At 44.1% G+C, this 19,849-nt stretch overlaps 1 protein-coding gene across 6 annotated transcripts in view; it reads right to left on the bottom strand.

The window, feature by feature from the left end:
* Positions 1-915: 915 nt before the first annotated feature.
* The window catches only part of Pcca (propionyl-Coenzyme A carboxylase, alpha polypeptide), a 405,580-nt gene continuing 386,646 nt past the window's right edge, over positions 916-19,849 (bottom strand). For 2 of the 6 annotated variants that reach the window (NR_153443.1, NM_144844.2), the window contains 3 exons: positions 13,956-14,096; positions 3,736-3,813; positions 916-1,373 (listed from right to left, as the gene is read on the bottom strand). Coding sequence is in view for 4 of the 6 variants with exons in the window: in NM_144844.2 (NP_659093.2) it covers positions 1,305-1,373; positions 3,736-3,813; positions 13,956-14,096 (288 nt within the window). In the remaining 2 variants the exon portion in view is untranslated. Of the gene's footprint in view, positions 1,374-3,735; positions 3,814-4,564; positions 4,948-13,955; positions 14,097-19,849 lie in introns of all 6 variants that reach the window. The other 4 variants (XM_006518430.4, XM_011244922.2, XR_383133.3 and 1 more) reach the window with 3 other exon arrangements.

Below are 19,849 nucleotides of genomic sequence, written 5' to 3'. Positions count from 1 at the left end.
GCTGTTTGGTCCTTCTTTTGGTGTACTTACTTGGTAGACAGTGTTTTTCATTCTAATTCAGCAAAGTCAGGAGCACCAACTTGCTGGGAGACACAGCTGAGCCCTCAGACTTTATGTCGTTGATAGGTGCCCAGCTCTCGACAGTCTAGCCCATTTCTGCCACCTGAAGGTGCAGCCCTTGGGGAAGAGCCTTTCAGAAGAACCAACACATTAGTAATTTGTTCCTCAGGCCTGACAGAAGGCTTTGCTTCCAAATACAAACAGCACTTAAAATAATGTTAGGAAGACACGAAGTACCAATTACCATCTACCTCCATCTGATAATCTGTCAGCGTACATGCAAGTTGCACATGACTCTGCCTCTGCCTCCCAATGAAGTAGAAAATGGATTCTGAGAACTGCAGAACCAAATGCAGCTGCTGGCTGAGCACCCTGGCCCTCCACTAAGCTCACTCACCCTTCAGCATCACGGTGGACTGATCACTAACTGCAACTGGCAGAGAAGCATGACTTATTTTAGTCCCTTTTTCTTAATTGGAAACTTGCTTCACAAAATAGAGGGGCAAACATGGGCATCAGCTGATGGTCTGGCAGCCCCACACACAACAATGAGGGCTGGGCATCCTAGTCAGGAGGGAAAGGGACTGGGATAGCATGCTTGTCCTTGGACCCACACAGGCAGCACCCTGTCTGCAGACCCCAAAATGGGGATCTGACTCTTCAATCATCCAAGTGACATCAGTGTAGACCCACACAAAGGGGGCTTCCATAATCTTCATATAACCTTCATCGGTGCTACCTGGTCTAAGGAAGCCATGACTAATGAGCCCCAGGAATCCATCCTGAGTGATGGGAGGAAGGAAGGCAATCAGATTATAAAATGGCCAAAGCTAATAAAATTGCAAGCAGAGAACTGGAATTTATATAAATTTTTAAAGAATCACAATGAAATGCTAATATTTACAGTCAATTGGCACAGCCTGTCGCCTCTGTGTATATTGTCTTCATTCGGAAAAAAGGGCAAACTAATATTTAGACAAATGCTTGGTTTTATTGATTTAATTTTGACACTAGGAAATCTCAGCAGAAGTACAAATCATATGTACAAGTATTTATATCAAGAATTTCCATTGGTGATTTGTTGGCAGAATGTCGGTTTTGCCTCTTCTGAGGAATAAACAGGAGGCTGTAGAACCTCCTGCACAGGAGTGCTCCTGTAAATGCTTGCGCAAATTGAGGGTTAGAGAATAATGGAGACGCCAGTTAAAGCAGTGAGCAGTGCTGACGGAAAGGCTAGAAATACTTCATTCCAGCTCCACAAGCAGGTCTCCTTCACCAACTGTGTCTCCAGCTTTGCAGTGCACCAATTTCACCTTGAATTAAAATAGTTGGGTAAGAGCAAGAAAGAGAAATGGGAACCAAGAGGTGCACTCACCTTAATTTCTCATGAGAAGTAAGTGGCTTTAGGCCCGAAAACTTAGGTCAGACCCCTCTGCTCACATACATCTGTATAAAGAGCCTGAGTGTCCCTGCAGAACCTGTGCCTCACTTCTCCTGCCTTTCCTGTCATGTCAGCCCAAGAAACTTCTTAGGGAATTTAGGCTATGGATTGCTCATGGGCCTCTGAGACCAGGCCACTTGGCCTAGGTCAAAATGTCCTGAGACCCAATATGTTCATGCTGGTGACTGATGCATCCCATCCCTGCTTCCTCCTATGGTTTTGAGACTAGAGTGTGTACTTGGTGTCATGGTAAAAAATCAAACAGTTACACAACAATCCAAACAGGTACCAATTGAAAGGAGAGTCTCCTAGCCTGACCTTGTCCTCCTCCTTCCTTCTGATTTCTCATGAACATAATATCCCTGTCTCCTCCAGATTTATGTACAGGTCTAAAAGGAGCAGGCAGAAGACTAGAGGACACAGGAAGTCATCATTTCTCTCCTTGGAAGTAGTTGCTGAACAAAGAGTGGGTTTGACCTAACTAGCCATGTGGTGTTAAGCAAATAAAAATGCCAGGAATTGTCCAGGTTGCTGAACAAGTCCCCCACTATAAACAGAAGGAACAGACTTTTGCCTTAAACTTGATCCCAGAGTTCCTAAGAGCAGTGTAAAGCTATGCGAGTAATACTCAAAGGCCCTGATGAGCAGGTGCTATCTAGAGTGAAGTGGATGGTGACATGTGGTAGGTGTTTAATGATGCCACACTGACTAGGCCTGTGGATCTGTTTCCATCCTGAGCACTTTCTCTGAGAGGAAAAGTGATCCTTCTAAGGAAGAACTACTAGCTCTAGACACAGTCAGGGCCACTCCTTTGTCTTACAGGGCTGAAATCCAGAGGCCTGTGGTTCAGGACTGGAATAAATGGACAGGAGGGATTGAGCTAGCTGGGGTCTGGCTAAAGCAGACTTGCCCCAACAGCAGTTCTGGGCTCAGGATGAGGCAGCAGCCAGGCTGCTTCTATGGCGGACCAACATGAAGCAAATAAGGCATCTAGCTTATTGGGCCCCATGCTGCCTCAGAAATTAATTGCGTGCTAAGTCAGTATCTTAGCCCAGCCACACAGGGCCCTTGGTCTGACTACACAGCTATTTTTGGTGCCCATGAGGAGGAGAAGTTCTCACCCTGACACTAGGGCAGTGCTTGAAAAAGCAAGTAAAAAAGAGTTTTAAATAAAGATCACATTTTTGTGTCCCTATTTTTTTGGGAGCTCGTTATTATTTGACTGCCTCCACCTCCTAGAACATGAGACCCCAAATTCAGCTTAGAAAGAGTTAAGACCCTGTACAGCATTCTACCCTGTCAAAGCCCTCAGACATTGCATGGCTATCTTAATTTGCTCCAGCCTGGCAGCCAGGCTGGGGCCATTCAATATCCAGGGGGGGTGGGGGAGGGAGGGCTATAATTTTCCCATAGGGAGCAAGCAGGACAACTCTAGGCCTTCTGGAAGTCCATCTTTTTGGTGCTGGCTTTTAAGGTAACAGATCACAAGACAGACTGAAGCTGACTTGATTGTAACTGACCTCTCTCTCTGAACTCAATGTCCCCAAAGTGTGGCCATGGTGCAGGACATAGCATAGGACACAGCAGCCTCTGCTGTTCTCTGCACCTCCCAGTCACATTCTACTATCCTACTACAAACCCAAGCAGTCCTTTGGGAGGGGGATATAGTTTTTAATGATGGCATCTCTTTAGTCACAGGGAAAACACACAACAGCAAAGTAGCTTTTCCTGTTTCACTCTGAACAAATTCTAGCCCTGATACCCTTCCTCTCTTTCTCCCCGAATCATTAAGTCCCCTGCATGTATGTGGGGATTCAGTTCCTCCATCTACAACTGAATTGTTCCTGTCAAGGGGAAATTATCTTGAAGAGTTACATTAATTTTTGCAATCTGTAAAAACCATTTCCTGCTGTGTCACCTAAGTCTCAGATAACTAAGTGCCACAGAGACAGATGTAAACATTAAAAATTAAAGACCCCTTCATCTGAAAGACATTAGCATGGAGAACCTTGACTACCTGAACATAACATGGCCCTTCCTGGAAGGCCTGCTCTCCAGGAGGCAGAGACACACTGACAGAGTGGAATTCCCCAGTCCCAATGTCCACCCAGGAAAGGGACATGGGGCAGACATCACCTTTCCATTCAGTTTCAGGATACCCACCCATGTCTCAAATGTGGAGGTCCTACACCCATCACAGGCTGGAGTAGGCTAGTAGGAACTTGAGGACATACCTTGCCCATTTTCCCAGCTGTCATACTGTTCTGCATTTTCATAGCTTCAATCACACAGATTTCCTGACCTTCTGCTACCTGGAAAATAGGTTAACAGTAGATGTTTTAAGAACATTCTAATTTAATAGTAACATCCAAGAGTGAAGTCATTAAGTTCTTTGTCAAATGTGCTGGTTGGTCATGGAAACAGCAGCGACCTCTGAGAGCTTCCACTCCAGTGCATCTGAGGAGCCAGCAGAGAAAAGCCATTCACTCTGTTGCCAGGTTCTCAACAGAAAAGTCTGTATTAGAAGATCACAGAGTAGTGTATGGGGCCTCTCCTGGGCCCTAGGAGTCGGCGAGGTGATACAAAGCCAATGCTTCTGTGTCTCTATCATATCCTCAACAGGTAGACAGACAGACAGATACCTAAGGACCAAAGGACTCAGTGGCGCTTGTTGGTTTTCAGTGCAAGGGACATGTCTACCTTTATCTTGGAAGCATCAGAGCCAAATCTGTAAGACCTGAAAGTGCTAACTGGGAAAGTGACTTCTGAGAGTAACTTCCTACACAGGAATGGCTTCTCCAGCCATACCCAGTCCTTACAGAAGGCCTGAGTGTTCCACAGGTACCTGCTCAAGCCTATGTTCTGATGCTTGCCTTGCCTCTGGCTGTGGGAGAGATCCAGGCTGAGCAGGTACATACCCACAGGGTTAATCTGGAACTTCCACCCTGGAGTCATCCTGGGACTAAAAGCCACACTACTTTTTCTTTCTCTGGCCTCAAGGGTTAAGCACCAAGGAGCTGGGCCAGGATTTCTTTCTCTGTTTTGTGGGAAAAGGTCTCTTACTCTATGAAGTGGTAGGCTGATGGCTCCATGGGGCACTGCTGGTATGGTGGCCGGGGCTCCTGGACAGTCGCATTACTGTGGCTGTGCTGGCCAATGCCACAGAAGGGCCTGGAGAATGTTCTTTCCTGCCATCCCCAAATGATCTCCAAGTCCCCTCCCGGCTCCCTGTGTGGCACAAGCTGTCTTGCTGGCAGTGTGAGTACTGCAGCCCTGTGCATTCTTTCCTCTGCTGTTCAGGTGGTGGGCTGTGTTTTCCTGGCACGGGAATATAGGAAGAGAGGAGATGCCAAGGCTTCTGGTTCTGGCACGGAGGAGAGGCACTGCTGACAAGCAGGCTTGGAGCTCAGTGCTCACGGCCGCTCTTGACTCATTTCACCTGGCATCTGCAGTAAAGGCACAGAGAAGAGACACCTCAAAAGGACTGTTCTTCAAACTGTGGGACAGGAAAGAGCAGTGCCAAGATGATGCACATGCCTTGGCCGGAGGTGTCAGAACTGTTATTCCTTCATGCCATCATATTAGAGCCACTTCTTTCTCTTCAAATGCCAGGAGAAGGGCAGGTGTTATTCAGAGCTTATTCAGCAGCCAAGCTAAAATGTCCCTGACCCTGACCTGCAGGCAACACCACAGGTGGCTCCTTAGGACACCTTGAAAATTAGGAATCAAATGTCTACCTCTGGACCCTGGTCACTATTTCCTGTCAGATGGACACGTCCTCATAATGGGTATTTATGTGGTAGCCTTCTACACACCCACCTAGCCCGCCTCCCTTTGGATACTTGAGAGTTGGGGTTGGCTCTGAGTTCCCCTCACCTCAGGCCATCAGCTTCCTTGTGGATGGGCTCACTGCCCTCTGTCAGCAGCTGTGTCTCCTGTCGTTGCTCATCTCTTATCACACGGCTTAAGACCTACTGGGCAGTCTGAGGAGCCCCCTAACCCTTCCTCAACATACACACATACAAGTGTCCTTACAATCCTCTGTTAGAAGCTTAGTGGTTTCCAGTGGTGCCTAGGGGCCAACACTACCCATGGTGAACACTAAGGGACAGCTTCAACAGGCCACTACCTCCTAGGCCCTACTAGAGCCTGAGGGCAGAAAAACGTGAGCCAATTTAGGGTACCTTGCCACCATGACCATCCTCCCTGGATGGTTCTGGATGCTTGTAACAGTGAGTGCAAACACTGGGTCCCAAATTATTAATCCAATCCGAAACAAGACTCTCAAAGCTGACATAGCCTCTCCCCCCACTTCTGATTGCAAAGCTGGTAATTTGATGAAAAGCAAGCTTCTCCTGATGGGAAGGGAGTCTGTCTTTTGCCTGACTCAGCCCGTAACAACTCATAGGATTAAACCTGGGCCCTCCATCTGCCTTTCCCCCTCACTCCTCATGTACTTCCTAGCTCCCCTCACCGCCTTCTAGTCTCCTTCCATCATTTAACTATGAGCAGAAACCCATGACTTCCCCCTCTAGCTTGCTCTCTCTCCTTCCAACCATGTTTAGAGGAAATTTTCTTGAGGCAACTACAACAAAAATTTTCCTTTGTACCTTACAAAGCAGTGATATGTTTGCTCCAAGTGGATCATGCTACACACATGCATACAAAACCAAATAAGAAAGAGGTATGCAGAAAGGCTTGGTCTAATTTTGACATAGTTCATCTCTTGGAAATCAATGCAGTACAAGCTTATGGTTTTTGTTTTGTTTTGTTTTGTTTTTGTTTTTTAATCTCTGGGCAGGCTCTAGTTCCCACTAAGAGGCATTTGGGGGCTTAGCTCCTGTCTGCTGGAGCTTTCCTGCCTGTGGTGTCTGCACCTGCAGAACATGTAGCACTCACCCACTACAGCAACTTCTGGACTGCTGGCAGGCCCAGGAAGCCTGAGAGCAGCTGCCCTATCCCAGTGCCCATGGCAGAGCCAGCCCTGTAGCATGGCTGCACACAGACTTCTCTAACATTTGTGAATCATTGGATAAAGACTCACTGATTGTGACAGGATGTATCCAGAATTGGGCTTACTAAATGGTCACAAGCCTTACAAGTCTGTCTGATAAACGCAGTCGGCCTGATGTGCTTCTCTGCTGTCTAATTGGTGCAAAGTTTGGAGACCTGAATCCTATGTCTTTTCATCCGGCTTATTGCATCCTCTTCTCTGACACAGGGTCAAGGTTCACATTCGAATCAGATTATTAGAGCAGCCCTCATTAAGTGGGAGCTAGGCTTGCCCCAAACGAGTAAGCTTGTGAGAGAACTCGGCCCATTTACTCAGCAGATTTTCACATGTTTACGGGCCTGAATGTCACCCAGCATCGCTCTGTGCTGAGGAGTTTCAGACATCTCCAGCTGATGACTAATTGTGAGTGATGGGAAATGAAACCCAGCGAAGCCAGCTGCTTGCCATGGTCGGCAAAATGACTCTAATGGAGAGAGGCTGCCAATTTTCCAGTTTTACTGGCAAGTCTTCCAAGTGTAATTAAGGGAAGTTATAAATGATATGGAAATCTATCAAGTTCCATTTATTTTCAGAGGACTCCTTTCCCAGGGGACTTTTATCTTGAAGCTTATAGTATGCTTTGTTGTGCTAATGATTTAAGCCACATCTTGGTTCTGATTAAAGCCCCCAATCTCCTTCTACCAAGGCCCCTTCACTCCTTCCACAAAGATTAAAAGATACAGAACATTCTCCAGCACATGCCCCTCTCAGAAAACATGCTCTGACTGGGACCCGCATGGCACTGTGTATCGCTCAAACTGCAAACTGCCATTGCCCCTAAGAAAGCTCAAAGAAAAGTGTAGGGTGGGGGAAGAGAAGGAGGGGGGGGTCTCTGCCAGACATAAAAGCAAGACCCTCAAAGTGGAGCTTCGAAAGCCATGCTTGAGACGAGACATTCATCAGAAGGTGCTGTCGCCCACTAATGTTATTTGATTTGGAATAAAAGCATGAAAATGATGGCGAAGGCCTAAAATTGAAGACGTAAAGGATGACTGCACAGTGCTCCATTTCTCAATTTCATCCTTCAGAGCCACAAAATGGGGGTGATACAGTGACTGGATGAGCTTTACAGTAACAGCTGTGGTCTTCCCACACAAGGGAGGCCCTTCTAATGGGCTGAGGTCTGTCTGCAACAGACGGGGAGGAACAAAACAAGGATTCCTATTAAGAGTGCACAGTCATATTTCTGATGGAGAGAATCATTCTGGGAGTAGGGTTTCCTTTACATCGGTGCATACCCTCTTTTGTCATCCAAACCCAGGGCTGTGTGAAGGGTGCTACTGCTTAAAATACAGGCCAGAGGATGCAAATGGCGTCGAGTTTGTGCTCCCCCTCCCCCTAGAAGCCTACTCTAGCAACTGTAAAGAATGTAGAGGAAACTGTGCCAGTGGCATATGGCTTTCTACTGTGCTAAACATTCATACAAAAGACAGGTTCATCAGTCATTGGAGTATCTGGATAAAAAATTAGCTCCTGATGGATGGTATTTTGAGCTTACCTGCTGCTAGTACATTACCAGAGAAACACCGGCTTAGAAACCCACATGACATTAGAAACTGCAGACCATGAAACACAACACATGCAGGAGCACATAATGCACGGCAGATTATACAAAATAATAAATAAGCTATTTAAACCCTCTGCCTAAAATTGGGCCCGCTGCAAGGAACCCCGGGTCACTTCTACGCAGGCCAATTAATGCACAGCATCTGCTGTATAGAAGCAGGGCACGAAGCACTTCCGAATGATTCCGGCAATTAAAAGAAAACTGTTTCCTGCCTGTTCAGACAGCAACTGTTTCCCTGCAAGAGTGAGCACCAAATCGGTGCACAGCTGAAAAATTCAGGCCCCTTTTGGGGAAGAGGCATGGAGGAGGGGAGGGGTGAACCTTTATGGAAAAGGAGCCTTCTTTTGTTGTTCTGTATTCTGTGTTTTCCTGCCAAGTGAGACAGAAGGCTCGGAGGGCTTATGGGCCCACTGCAGTCTCCCCTTCTGCTGTACTGGTCCCCTGAAAACTAGGGATCCACATCAACCCTCCTGACTGTACCCAAGTAAAAATCGCTCCATTTCATATCGAAAGGTTTGTCTCTTAGAACATAGTTATCTAACACGTTTTAAGTCTCTGAGATCTGAAGGAGGCGGCCTCCATTTGCTAAAAGGAATCTGATTATTCCTACTTCCTTTTCCTGAGGTACTAACACAGGCTGCTAAATATGCCCTGATCTTTCTTGGAGAAAGAATGTGTCTCATGGAAAACCCACAGGGAGATGGGACCCCAGGAGATTGCCCTATCTGAGCAAGGATGGGACTGACATCAAATTACAAAGAGGACAGGCAGTGGACAGAATGGCTGACCCCTCATCTGGAGGTACTCTGTCTGGCCCAGCACACTCAATCTGAAGGGTGACGGAGAGAAGAGACCACATGTTTAGCATGCCTGGGGGCTCTGAGATTCAAGCCTGTGGTATCTCTATGGTGTTGCCCTCGGCTCTGCCCTCAGACCCCCTAGAATTGTGCTGTGGGAGTTGAGGGTGCTCAGAAAGGAATCCAGATTGTAGCCAATGTAAATGAAGTCCAGGTTTTGTAAAAATTCCTTAAAATGAAGAAAAACATGACTCCCTACTGCCCTCTAACTTAGCTCACACTGACAGCCTACGCTTATAGTTACAAAGGGAAAAAGTTGAAACTTCAGTGTTTTCCAGTCCTAAGAGGTCAATCTGACAGGCTACCTTGTGCACTCAGTAGGCTGTTTTGAAGGACGCAGTGACATATGATGATTTCTCTTTCAGCATATATAAATGTATATGTAGACACATACATATAAAGTCAAAACACAAAAGGTATTTTGAATCTTGGTAAGGTTGAGAATAAGCCTTAAAAACACTACAAAGGTAACAGGCCTTCTCATCCCAGGAAGACCATTCCTTGAAAAATGAAACCATTGCCAAGCCTGCACAAGACTTCACACAGATTGACCATCAAAACATTTTTATCTTACGCTGATAGTTTGTACTAAATTATAAAAATTTAAAAAATCCAAATGTTAGCCACGACAAAAACTACTCTTAAACATTTCAAAAGAAATGTTACATGGAAAAAATGATTCAAGGGCCAGGCTAAGGATAGTCCTTACTCCTGAAAGAAGATGAGACAGGAATTAGATTGGAGAGGGGTCACTAGGCAGCTTCATGGTGTGTATGTTTTACTGCCAGGAAAATCCAAAGCGATTGTAGCTAAGGGGAGCAGAGAATACACACGTGCTTGGGAGATGATTCTCCTAACTTTCTATGCTCTCCATGACTTAGAAGCTTAAAAGTGCTTCTGAGTATATGATTCTGTTTCTGTCCTGTAGAATTCAGTTTGCAGTTTGGGTTCAAAACTGGCGTCTCCTCAAACTGCTTAAAAAGTCACTGCTATAAAATATGTAAATTAATTATTGCCACCATTTTCTGATTGTAAATCAGGGCATCCATAAATTGAAAATCTATCCAACAGCCAGCCTGGCTCTTCTGCAAGAGAAAGGCAGAAATGAATGTTGGGCTACAGGAAGCACCAGAACACAGGTACTCCAATGCCCAACCTATCCCTTTCATTTAGCATGCCTAAATGCTTCCGAGGTTTCAAAGCTGGTTCTTAGAGCAGTGAAAAAGACATCTGCCAAGTTCATGTGTGCCTTCCCCAGATTGGCTACGGACTCAACTGTACGAGCTTTGATAACAACAGGAGGCAGCAACTGAAGGTCTGCAGCAGACACCTGTATCTTTTGTCTCTTGGACCATGGTCACTCACCTGCCTGGGAATTCTCCCTAAGAGAAGCACAGACGAGGAAGAAAAGACCGAGGAAGAAAAGACCGTGGTGAAGCCTGGTGGCATTCTTATTGCTGCTTTCGTTTCCTGCCTAAGGCACTGTCCACAAAGGCAATGGTCACAAATCCCAACTGCCAGTTCCCAGTCTAGGGACCGGGTGGAGCAGCCTCATCTTGGGGCCCACTAAAATTAGCTGACATGCAAATGTGAACAGGTCGGGGTGGGGGGAAGAAACCAGCAACGAAAGCAGCAGTGGTCACTGATGTATAAGACAGAGATGTAGAACCTTCTGGGTTGCATCTCCCTAATTTTCCAAAGCAAGGAGGGGAATTATTTCTCATACAAAAATTAGATGAGCACATTATATAGCTTGAAAGAACCTTAACCTTTAAAAAAAAGTCTTATCTAGGGTTGGCTCTTTTTTATGAGCTTTTATTGTTTTATGTCTTATATGAAAAGGCTAAGGAAACAAATATGCTCATAACAGCTTTATTTTATTGTTTAAAGACAAAAGGAAAAATCTTGCAACAAATGTTTTATTTAGTCTAATTTTAACCCACAGGACACATGTATGGTGCCAACATACTCTAGGAATTTATTTTAAATATTTTTTGTTAAAGATAGAAGTTTTTTTATTAAAAAAAACTCAAATCATAACATTTTGTGAAAGAAGTATTATAGTATATGCTTAGCAGTATATCAATAGAAAAATTGACTTTTTTGTATGAAGATGATCACTATAAAAGTATTTCCAGAAGGCAAATAGAAAGGGCTTAGAAAAACTGTTCTATCAATTGTCTCCTGAATTAAATTTGTGATTTGTTTGCAACTTAGTGTTTTCTAGCATCCCTTCCACATACATTAAAGACCCCACTCTACCATCTTTTAGAAAGTGATTGCTGCTGTCCCTAATATTAAAAAATAGGTTGAAGCATTGGAAACTCTTGCTGTGTGTATCCTAAAGGAGTATTTTGAATAAATACTTCATTTATTTTGAATAACACACTTCAATTCCAGTGTTTAGAGCAGGGGAAGTGTTTCAAATAAAGCAGTTCTTAAACCTTCCTACAGCAAGCCCTATGAAGGCATTTAGCTGAGATTTGCTACTTAGAATTTTATGCAAAGGAGACCCATTATTCTGTATCAAGTTTTCTTAAAAGATCAGTACAAAGCTACAGGTTGTGGGAATTTAAACTGTGAACAAAACTGTAAAGAAAACCAAGAGTGCTTTCATGGCCTCAGTTGTGTTTCCTGAGAACACACAGGGATGGTTAACTTTCACTGGTAAAGTGGAGCTTCCCTTACCTCTCACACTCCACCAGCCCTCAGCCATTTTAACTGCAGAACTGCAGTTACAAGCAGCGTTAGCATTTCTTCTGACAGCTTCACTAAGTTCTCTACCGTGAGTCCAAGGAGAGGTCCTTGCCTTGTGACTGCAGATTTCGAGCAGAGATTCTGGGAGGAGCTGGCACACCCCTCACCCTGTGTCCAGCTTCAGTATTTGTGGTTCAGGACACTCTTCACAAATATTAGTAATTCAAGAGAAAACAGTTTTCCCACAGTACAGCAGCATAGAATATGAAAGGAAGTTCTTCCAGGAATAAAAAGATGTGTGTTGCACCTGACCAGCCAGCCACATGCACAGACACACAGCGTTCATAAAGAAGGTGAGTGTGAAGCCAGGAACTCTGGCTTCAGGAGTACTTACAGCAGGCCCTGTTCTCTGTACACATTCTGCAGCCATTCTCCAATACCCACACTGAATTGATAATGGGTGCTTTTAATCTGAGAGCTCCCTGCCAAGCAAGACTGGGTTTAGGCTCTTGTTGATCACTGGCTTTTCCCAAGCAAACTTGCTGACCACATAATGAAAAGTAGGAAGGGCAACAATAATGCCAGAAGACTGTATTTATTAAGAGGTAAGAAGGCTGCACTTGCACTGCCTTGCTTACCAGTTAAGCAATCATAAGTGGGTAAATAGAGCTAGGATGGAGCAAATGGGGGCAGCCTCCCAGGCAAGAGCTGACCCACACCTTCTGCCCATCTTGGTCTTAGATGTCAGAAAACTAGGATTGAAGGTAAATACCCTCTTATGAGGACAAAAAAGCACAAATGTGATGCTCTAATTATAGCCACAATTAGAACTGGCAAGCTGGGGCTGGCAGTATATAGACTGGGTGGCTTCCAGAAAAACAAAACAAACAAACAAGAAGAAAGAAAGAAAACCCCAGAGGGTAGAGGTAACCACAACCACAACAACAAAAAGCGAAAAAGGAAAAAGAAAAAGAAAAAAAAAAAAAACTTCACTGCTCACTAGCCTGCACATTTAGATACAAGATTTCACTGACTGCTCTGATAATATCTGATAATACAATGTGCATTTGTGCCTGTTAATGCCAAAACCAGTGAAGAGCCCATTTCCACCCCCCAATCCTGTATGAAAACCCTGGGAGCTCTGCAGCACTGCACAAGTCAGCCTCTAACTTTCACACCTCACCTCTCCCACCATCGCCTACCGCTGACCTCAGGTACTGCTGTCTGCAGGAACATCCGTGAAAGCAGCTAGGCAGAACTACCTGGCCCTTTGTGTTTTCTACAAAAGTAGATAGCTCTCCTGTATCACCAGGGGAAGATATTTTTAAGTCAGTTTCCCAGTTGAATGTTAATTGGGAACTAATGAACAATCCAACTTGATCATTCTTATTCTGTATTTTTCTAGAAGCCAATGTCCCCTCCATGGATTTTTCTAAGTGTTAACATGATGCTCTATCTGTATTAATAAAAAAAAAAATCAGGTGCTATCTCAACATAATGATTATAGAAAATTAGGCAAAGTCCAGTGGCTTCAGTCAGATTCACAGTAGAATTAGCACATAGCCCATGAAAGTGGTTCCACAAGTACTTAAGGGCCTCTGGGAATCTCCCAGTTGCATTTTCAACCATTTTTTACTTTTGCTTCTAAGCAGCTGATTGAAGAAAAAGAAAGAGAAAGAGAAAAAGAAAAAGAAAGATGTATGTATCCTACACATTTGTCCACAGCAAGTTATGGGACTGAGCAGATAAGGGATATAATATAGCTCTGCTATTAAAAAGTCAAGAATAAAGCTTCCAGTTATGAATTTCACTTTCCACCTTACAACAGTGGGCTGATTTTGAACAGATTATAGGATTAAGGCTTCCTTAATTTTCCTCCCCAGTTAGACATTTAGTTCAGAAATCCTGCAACTAGAAACCCCTGTCAGGGTTAATATGTTCTGGCATGAATTCCTCAAGCATGCTTCATATCTAGAGGGCCAGGGAATAAGGAACAATGCAAAGTAAATGTAAATTTTACAAATTTGAGAAAGAAGAGAATGTCTGTCCTCATTTCTATTCCACGCCCCTACACCCCCACCCCTACACACACACAAGTTGGGAGGAGGCACTGTCACCCACACAACTCAGATGTGAAGTAGGTATACAGAGTGAATGCACACCTGTACCATGAGCGTCCTGTGGGTTAGAAGAGGCCACTGGGAGCGTGCTCCTGTCGGTGCCATTGTTCTGTAGGGGAAGTCTGAGCCCAGCATATCCCTCACACAGAAGTACTCTTACCATGTCTCCAGGCTTGACAGAAACGGCCACCACCACTCCAGGCATCGGGGAGCACAGAGTGCTGCTGGTGTCCTTGGGCACTTTTTCAAGCATGAATTTGTTCAGCTCTGCAGCAAGCTTGGTTAAAATGTGCACTTTGTACTTGAAAGAGAAAAAGCACAACAGAGGTCAAATGACGAATATCATCTAAAACAGCACTTATTCAAAATCTGCTTTTAGCTTTAAACTAAAATTACAATAATATCCTTTAAAGTCAAACATTCTAAAACCCTCCACATAACATTATTCATAACGGAGACAGGTTTTTTAAAGGAATTACTCATGATTAATTAGTGATATATAAAAAAGTATCACAGATCTTTAAGAAAACCATCTCAGAACTTTGTAAAGGAAAACAGTAAGGATTTTGCTTGAGGAACACTGCCGAGTGAGTGAGAGATCGAGCAGTGCAAAGCAGAGGAACCAGATCCTTTGAGTCCCTCAGCCTCAGGGAAAAGGCAGTGACACCGAGTGCATACCAGTAGATGGCAGCAGATTGCTGTCGCACGCCTCCCACACCTCTGAAGCAGCTACACCATGTAGATTATTAAATAGAGACAAAGGCTTCAGTGTTCATTTTGAGAAAAGAAGAGAAAAGTCCTTAACGTTCAAATATTTCTCAGTGACATAAAATGTTATATTCACATCAAAATGTTTTTCCTTTTAGGCACATTACCATGTAGCCTTTTCTCATATGACAAGCCAGCTAGTAGAAAGACAAGATGTAATGAGAATATCTTTTGGGCCGAGATATGATAGCACCAAGATTTGTAAAACACGGAAAATGCCAGGCACATCAGTTTTCATGGCATAGCAAAGGTGGATGGCCAACAAGTCAATCTTAACATTTCTAATACAGACAATACCTACTGGACAGGAAACATCCCAGATAAATATATGAACCACGATTCGCTCTACCCAAACAGAAAATAAAACGCTTTGAGGTAGGGAATTGGTTTCTGGTTCCCACCAGATCCGGTCTCTCTGGGGAGGACAGAAGCAGCACCCACTGGGCAGCTCCATTTTGTTGGAGGAAAGCTGCTGTAACTCAAAGCCTCCTGTGGGCATCATGCTGGCAGGGAGGCCGAGGCAGAATCTGATTCCCACTTTGATTCTGCCTGGGGACAGTGGCACTCTCCAAGTGGCTCTTTACAGGGCCTATTTAAAGCAGGTGGGGGAGGCCCCACAGAAGAGCTTTGATAGCCTAGGTTCCAAGCAGATTTTCGACACTGTGACAGGTTGAATAATAACATCTTCTGGGTGTTTCTTTACTCCTGAGTGTGTGTTTTGCAATCAAGACATAGAAATGTCTGCCAGTTCCTGAAGGATATGATCCTTAAGTGAAATTACAGCACAAATAAAAGCTTTTTGCTCCTATTAAAATTCATCTGAGTCATAAATGACAAGGGAAAAGCAGGCTGCTGTCAGTCTGACGACACCCTGGGCAGAGGGACTACGCATCACCCATGAATTGTACTTCCAAGGCCCTCATTAAATCCTTGGGAACCAAGGGGGGACATAATTGGGCCAAATTGCACAGTTTTAGTATCTGTGCTCTATCTCCCTTGGAACAGAAAGTCCGGCAGCACTAGAGGCTCGTGTGTACCGGGCAGTAAGTCCAGCAGCACTAGAGGTACGTGTGCATCAGGCGGGTTTCATTTCTAGCAGCATCACTAGGGTGTCACTACTACGTGACCAGCTGGCATTCTGCCCCAGGGATTAGTTTTCACTGTAGCATTCAGATCTATTTTCCCCCTGGTTTTCTTTAACTTCAAAATATGAATTTAGGAAAAGTATATACTGAGAATACAATTTAACAGCTTTTCACCACAGCAAATAGGCTTAAGAACCAATACTTCAGCTATCTCACAACTAAGCCTCAATGTGAACAAAGCTAAGGCTGTCTTCAGACCATTTCTCCTGAGAGGCCCAGATCCTGACAAAAAACTGGGTCCCTTACTATTTTTATAACTTTCATATCTTCTAAATTCCTTTCTCTGTAGGGCCCCTGCTTTGCTTGGAAAGAGATGTAAAAGAGTCCAAAACTCAGTGCTTCAGACACAGCCTTTGTTATTGATGAGATGTTCCTTTCCCTTTTGTATTTGTTTATTGTTCTTAAATCTGTTTAGGAATAAATGACTTATTGTAATCACAAGTGAAAAATAACAAGGAGTGGATGCCTCAGGAGAGGTCTTGTTGAACATGGCTGACTCAGAAGTGACCTTTCTGATTAGGAAAAGAAGAGAGAGAAGCTACACTTCTTAAGGATACCTTTGATGTTGTCCTGATTATCACAGGCCATCTTAAAACAGCCTCTTGTCGGCCCTGCAGTTTGTATGTAGAGTCAAAAGTCTGAACCGGCCTCGTTGGTGCCGCACATGGGCCCATCCAAGAAGACATCCTAGTTACAACCATAGATGTTTCCTAGTGCCTGCTCTCCAAAAAGGGGGCCACTGCAGTCTGCACTAGGACTTACAGAGCTTAGCATCTGAACTGGGACTCATTGTTTTCTCTAGATTCTTGGGGAGAGGTGCAGTTAGCTAGCTGAGGATTCAGGAAAGGGTCTTTCTAGCAATAGCAGAGCTCAAGTCTACTTCTATGATGGGCACTTAAGTGTTTTCAGATACTGTAACTACGTAAGTTCAGGGGTGTGTCTGTGTTCATGCAAAGCACAGTGTTGATGTTTAAAAGGCTGGCTGCTAACAGAGAGAAGTATAATCATGAAGGAGGACAGTTTTTCATTCCGTGTGGGTCCAGAAGAACCAGGGTATGGTGGTGAAAAGGTCCATAAAGGTCAGCTCTGGACTCAGTAGTAAAACCACTTCCCTCTACTGGTTTTAGGAAGCTGTCTCCAAACCACTGTCATGGGAATGGAAAGTTTAAAAAAAAAAAAAAAAAAAAAAACACCTCACCAGGTAAATTAGAAAACAGGCTCTCTCTGGGAGCAGTTTAGATGGCTTCTTAACCCAAATGTGATAATCATAGAAGGTATTTGACCCAATTATGTAAAATCGCCCCCCAAGCCAAGACTCCAAACAAATCCATTTTATGCTGTCTATAATGTAAAAACATATCTAGTGAGAAAATGTCATCCAAACATTTAAAGAAAAGAAAGAAGAATCAACAGCAAACATGGGAGATACAATGAGAACACTGCACACAGCGGGCAGTTAGGAGGAGGGCCGTGGGACCAGCATAGGACCCACTGTGGCTTTGGGAGAGAGTGCAGGGTAGAACAGGAGAGGTTTCCAGAGTGATATGCTCTGCTGACTGCTACATCCTGCAAGCGGGCTGCCCACCTGTGGGAGAACATGCCTCAATCTATTGATTATATGCACGATTCTCAGTCAGCAGCTTTGGACAGAGAAGCACTCCATCCATGTATGATCAGCTCCAACCTGATGGGCTCTGTTATTTGTCTAGTACTCGAGGCAGGCCCCCTGATGGAGATTGAAGTCTGTGAATGCCTTTCCAAAGCCTCTACATATACAGGTGATTTTTCAAGCCATATACACAGAGTTTCCATGATTCAAGGGTGTGGCCTTTGAATATGAAGTCCAGTCTGCTTTACACAGCCTTCAGCTGCAGTTTCAGAGCCTGTGAGATTTCTCTTGGAGAAGGGCTGAGCTCCAATTTCCCTTCTAACTCATTCGTCCAGGTCCAATTATGAGCTCCATAATTGATTTGATTTTTTTATGTCAGCTGTTGCCCATTAGAGCAACATTAGTCAACATTAGAGTCATAGGTCAACAATCCAGCTTTTCTCTGAGTTATCTGGAAAACTCAAAGTTATCAAGCATTGGCCAAAAACTATATCCACCCCCTTCCTATTCCCAAATGTACTGGCAGATACATTTTTCAAAGGCTGTCTTCCTATTCAAAGTTCCTCACCTCCTCCCACCTCACTCACCCTCACCCCTTCAGTCTCTACTTGTAAGCCTCATCTTCATTCACCTGACGTGAGATCCCCTAAAGCCCTAAGTCAGTCAGGGGAAAATCAGCACGAAGGTTTTGGAAATGATAAAAATGAGGCGTGTCTTCAAAATGCCAGCTCAGCAGAAAGGCAGGAGAACTATAAGCTATAACGTAAGCCACACCATGGACTTGGAAGCCATCAGTGTGTTCCTTGTCCCAGTTCTTTGTAGAAAAAGCACATGTTTACACGAGGGAAAACAACAGTCTGAGCCACGGACTGCACCTGTTTCTCTCCTTGAACCCAGAGCCTATTAGCTAATCTTTTGAAAGAGAAATCTCCAGAAAACATACTGAAAACACACAGACCAGGAGCTGGTAGCTTCTTCATCAAGGTTCAGTCAGCAACCAAGGTGGAAGGAGGAGGCTGCAGCTAAAGCAACAGGCCAATACCCAGCCAGCCCAGTCTCAGCCCAGGCTTCCTGCAGCTGCAGTGGTGGCTCAGCCTGTTAGCATAGTTCTGTGACAACTCCATCAGTGCAGTCTCAAGGTAGCTGTCAATCAGGATGCATCATTTAATCCAACAGCACTCGAAGGACTTTCTCCTCCAACCCACATGACAGCATAGCTACAGCTCTATTTATATCAGCGCCCAGTTGTGTTTACAATGCTGCAGTAATTAGAGAAGATGCAACAGGCAGCAATATTCCTGAGATTTCCATTTTGCAGCATTACCCTATAAAGTGTGATCCTGCTTCACAGAGTCATGCTAAATGACAAAAGGCTATTTTCTTCAATCTCCCAGCCCCGACAGCACTTCATTTGCAGCTATCTATAATTAGATTAATGGTGTAGTGCAGTACAAAGCGGACCCACTTCACATCAGATAGCTTATGAATTAGGACAAACACTTATTTCAATTCCAGGCAGAGAAAGCAATGACTGGGGTGTTTAGCATACCCTTTATGGTGGAATGAGATGTTAATTGTGTACCATTACCTCTAAACTGCTTGCTTGTTGTATAAATCACTGTGCTAATTGATGCAGAGATAGAAATGTAGCCACAGGCAAGAAAGCAAAGGAATGAGAGCTGAAGATGGAGGATAAGGGATTATCGAGGAAAACCATATGGAGACAAGGTTCCTTTGAAACCTCTGTTTTCTGCCTATGAACAGGAATCCTTCAAGTACAGCAATAGACAAGAAAAAAAAAATAACTTTACTTCTTACAAACACAATTTTCTTTTAAAAGTTCTGCCTGTCAAATATCGAGTATGTTGAATGAATCTGAAAATGCATTTATAAATCCCAGAATGTGTGGGCCAGCCAGGACATCTGGACTATAACTCATGGTTAAGGAGAGTCCCTTCTGAGTTACTTGATGCATGTGCTTCTGACCCACCCACAAGGCAAAACTCAAGTTTTCTGAGGGCCTGAAATTCTTCTCCATATTAGGAGGAAAAAAAAAAAAAAACTAGACTGGTTTAGATCTGTCAGGCTAATTACACAGAGAGAATGAATCAAACAGAACATGATCATCTGCCACTGATACAATAACTAGAACCACTGATACAGTAACTAGCCACTGATACAGTAACTAGAGCCACTGAAACAGTAACTAGCCACTGATAGAGTAACTAGAGCCACTGATAGAGTAACTAGAGCCACTAATAGAGTAACTAGCCACTGATACAGTAACTAGAGCCACTGATACAGTAACTAGAGCCACTGAAACAGTAACTAGAGCCACTGATACAGTAACTAGAGCCACTGAAACAGTAACTAGCCACTGAAACAGTAACTAGAGCCACTGAAACAGTAACTAGCCACTGATACAGTAACTAGAGCCACAGAACCCTAAAATCTGGTCATCACAGTTATAAGGAAGGGACTTCAAAGGTGCTATTTTTTTCTAGCTGTTCTAAAACTAGCAAAACAAATAAA

This window comes from Mus musculus, chromosome 14 (assembly GCF_000001635.26).
Source record: "Mus musculus strain C57BL/6J chromosome 14, GRCm38.p6 C57BL/6J".
Taxonomy (NCBI): Eukaryota; Metazoa; Chordata; class Mammalia; order Rodentia; family Muridae; genus Mus; species Mus musculus.
Note: the sequence above shows the minus strand (reverse complement) of the source record. Positions and strands in the feature narration are given on the sequence as shown.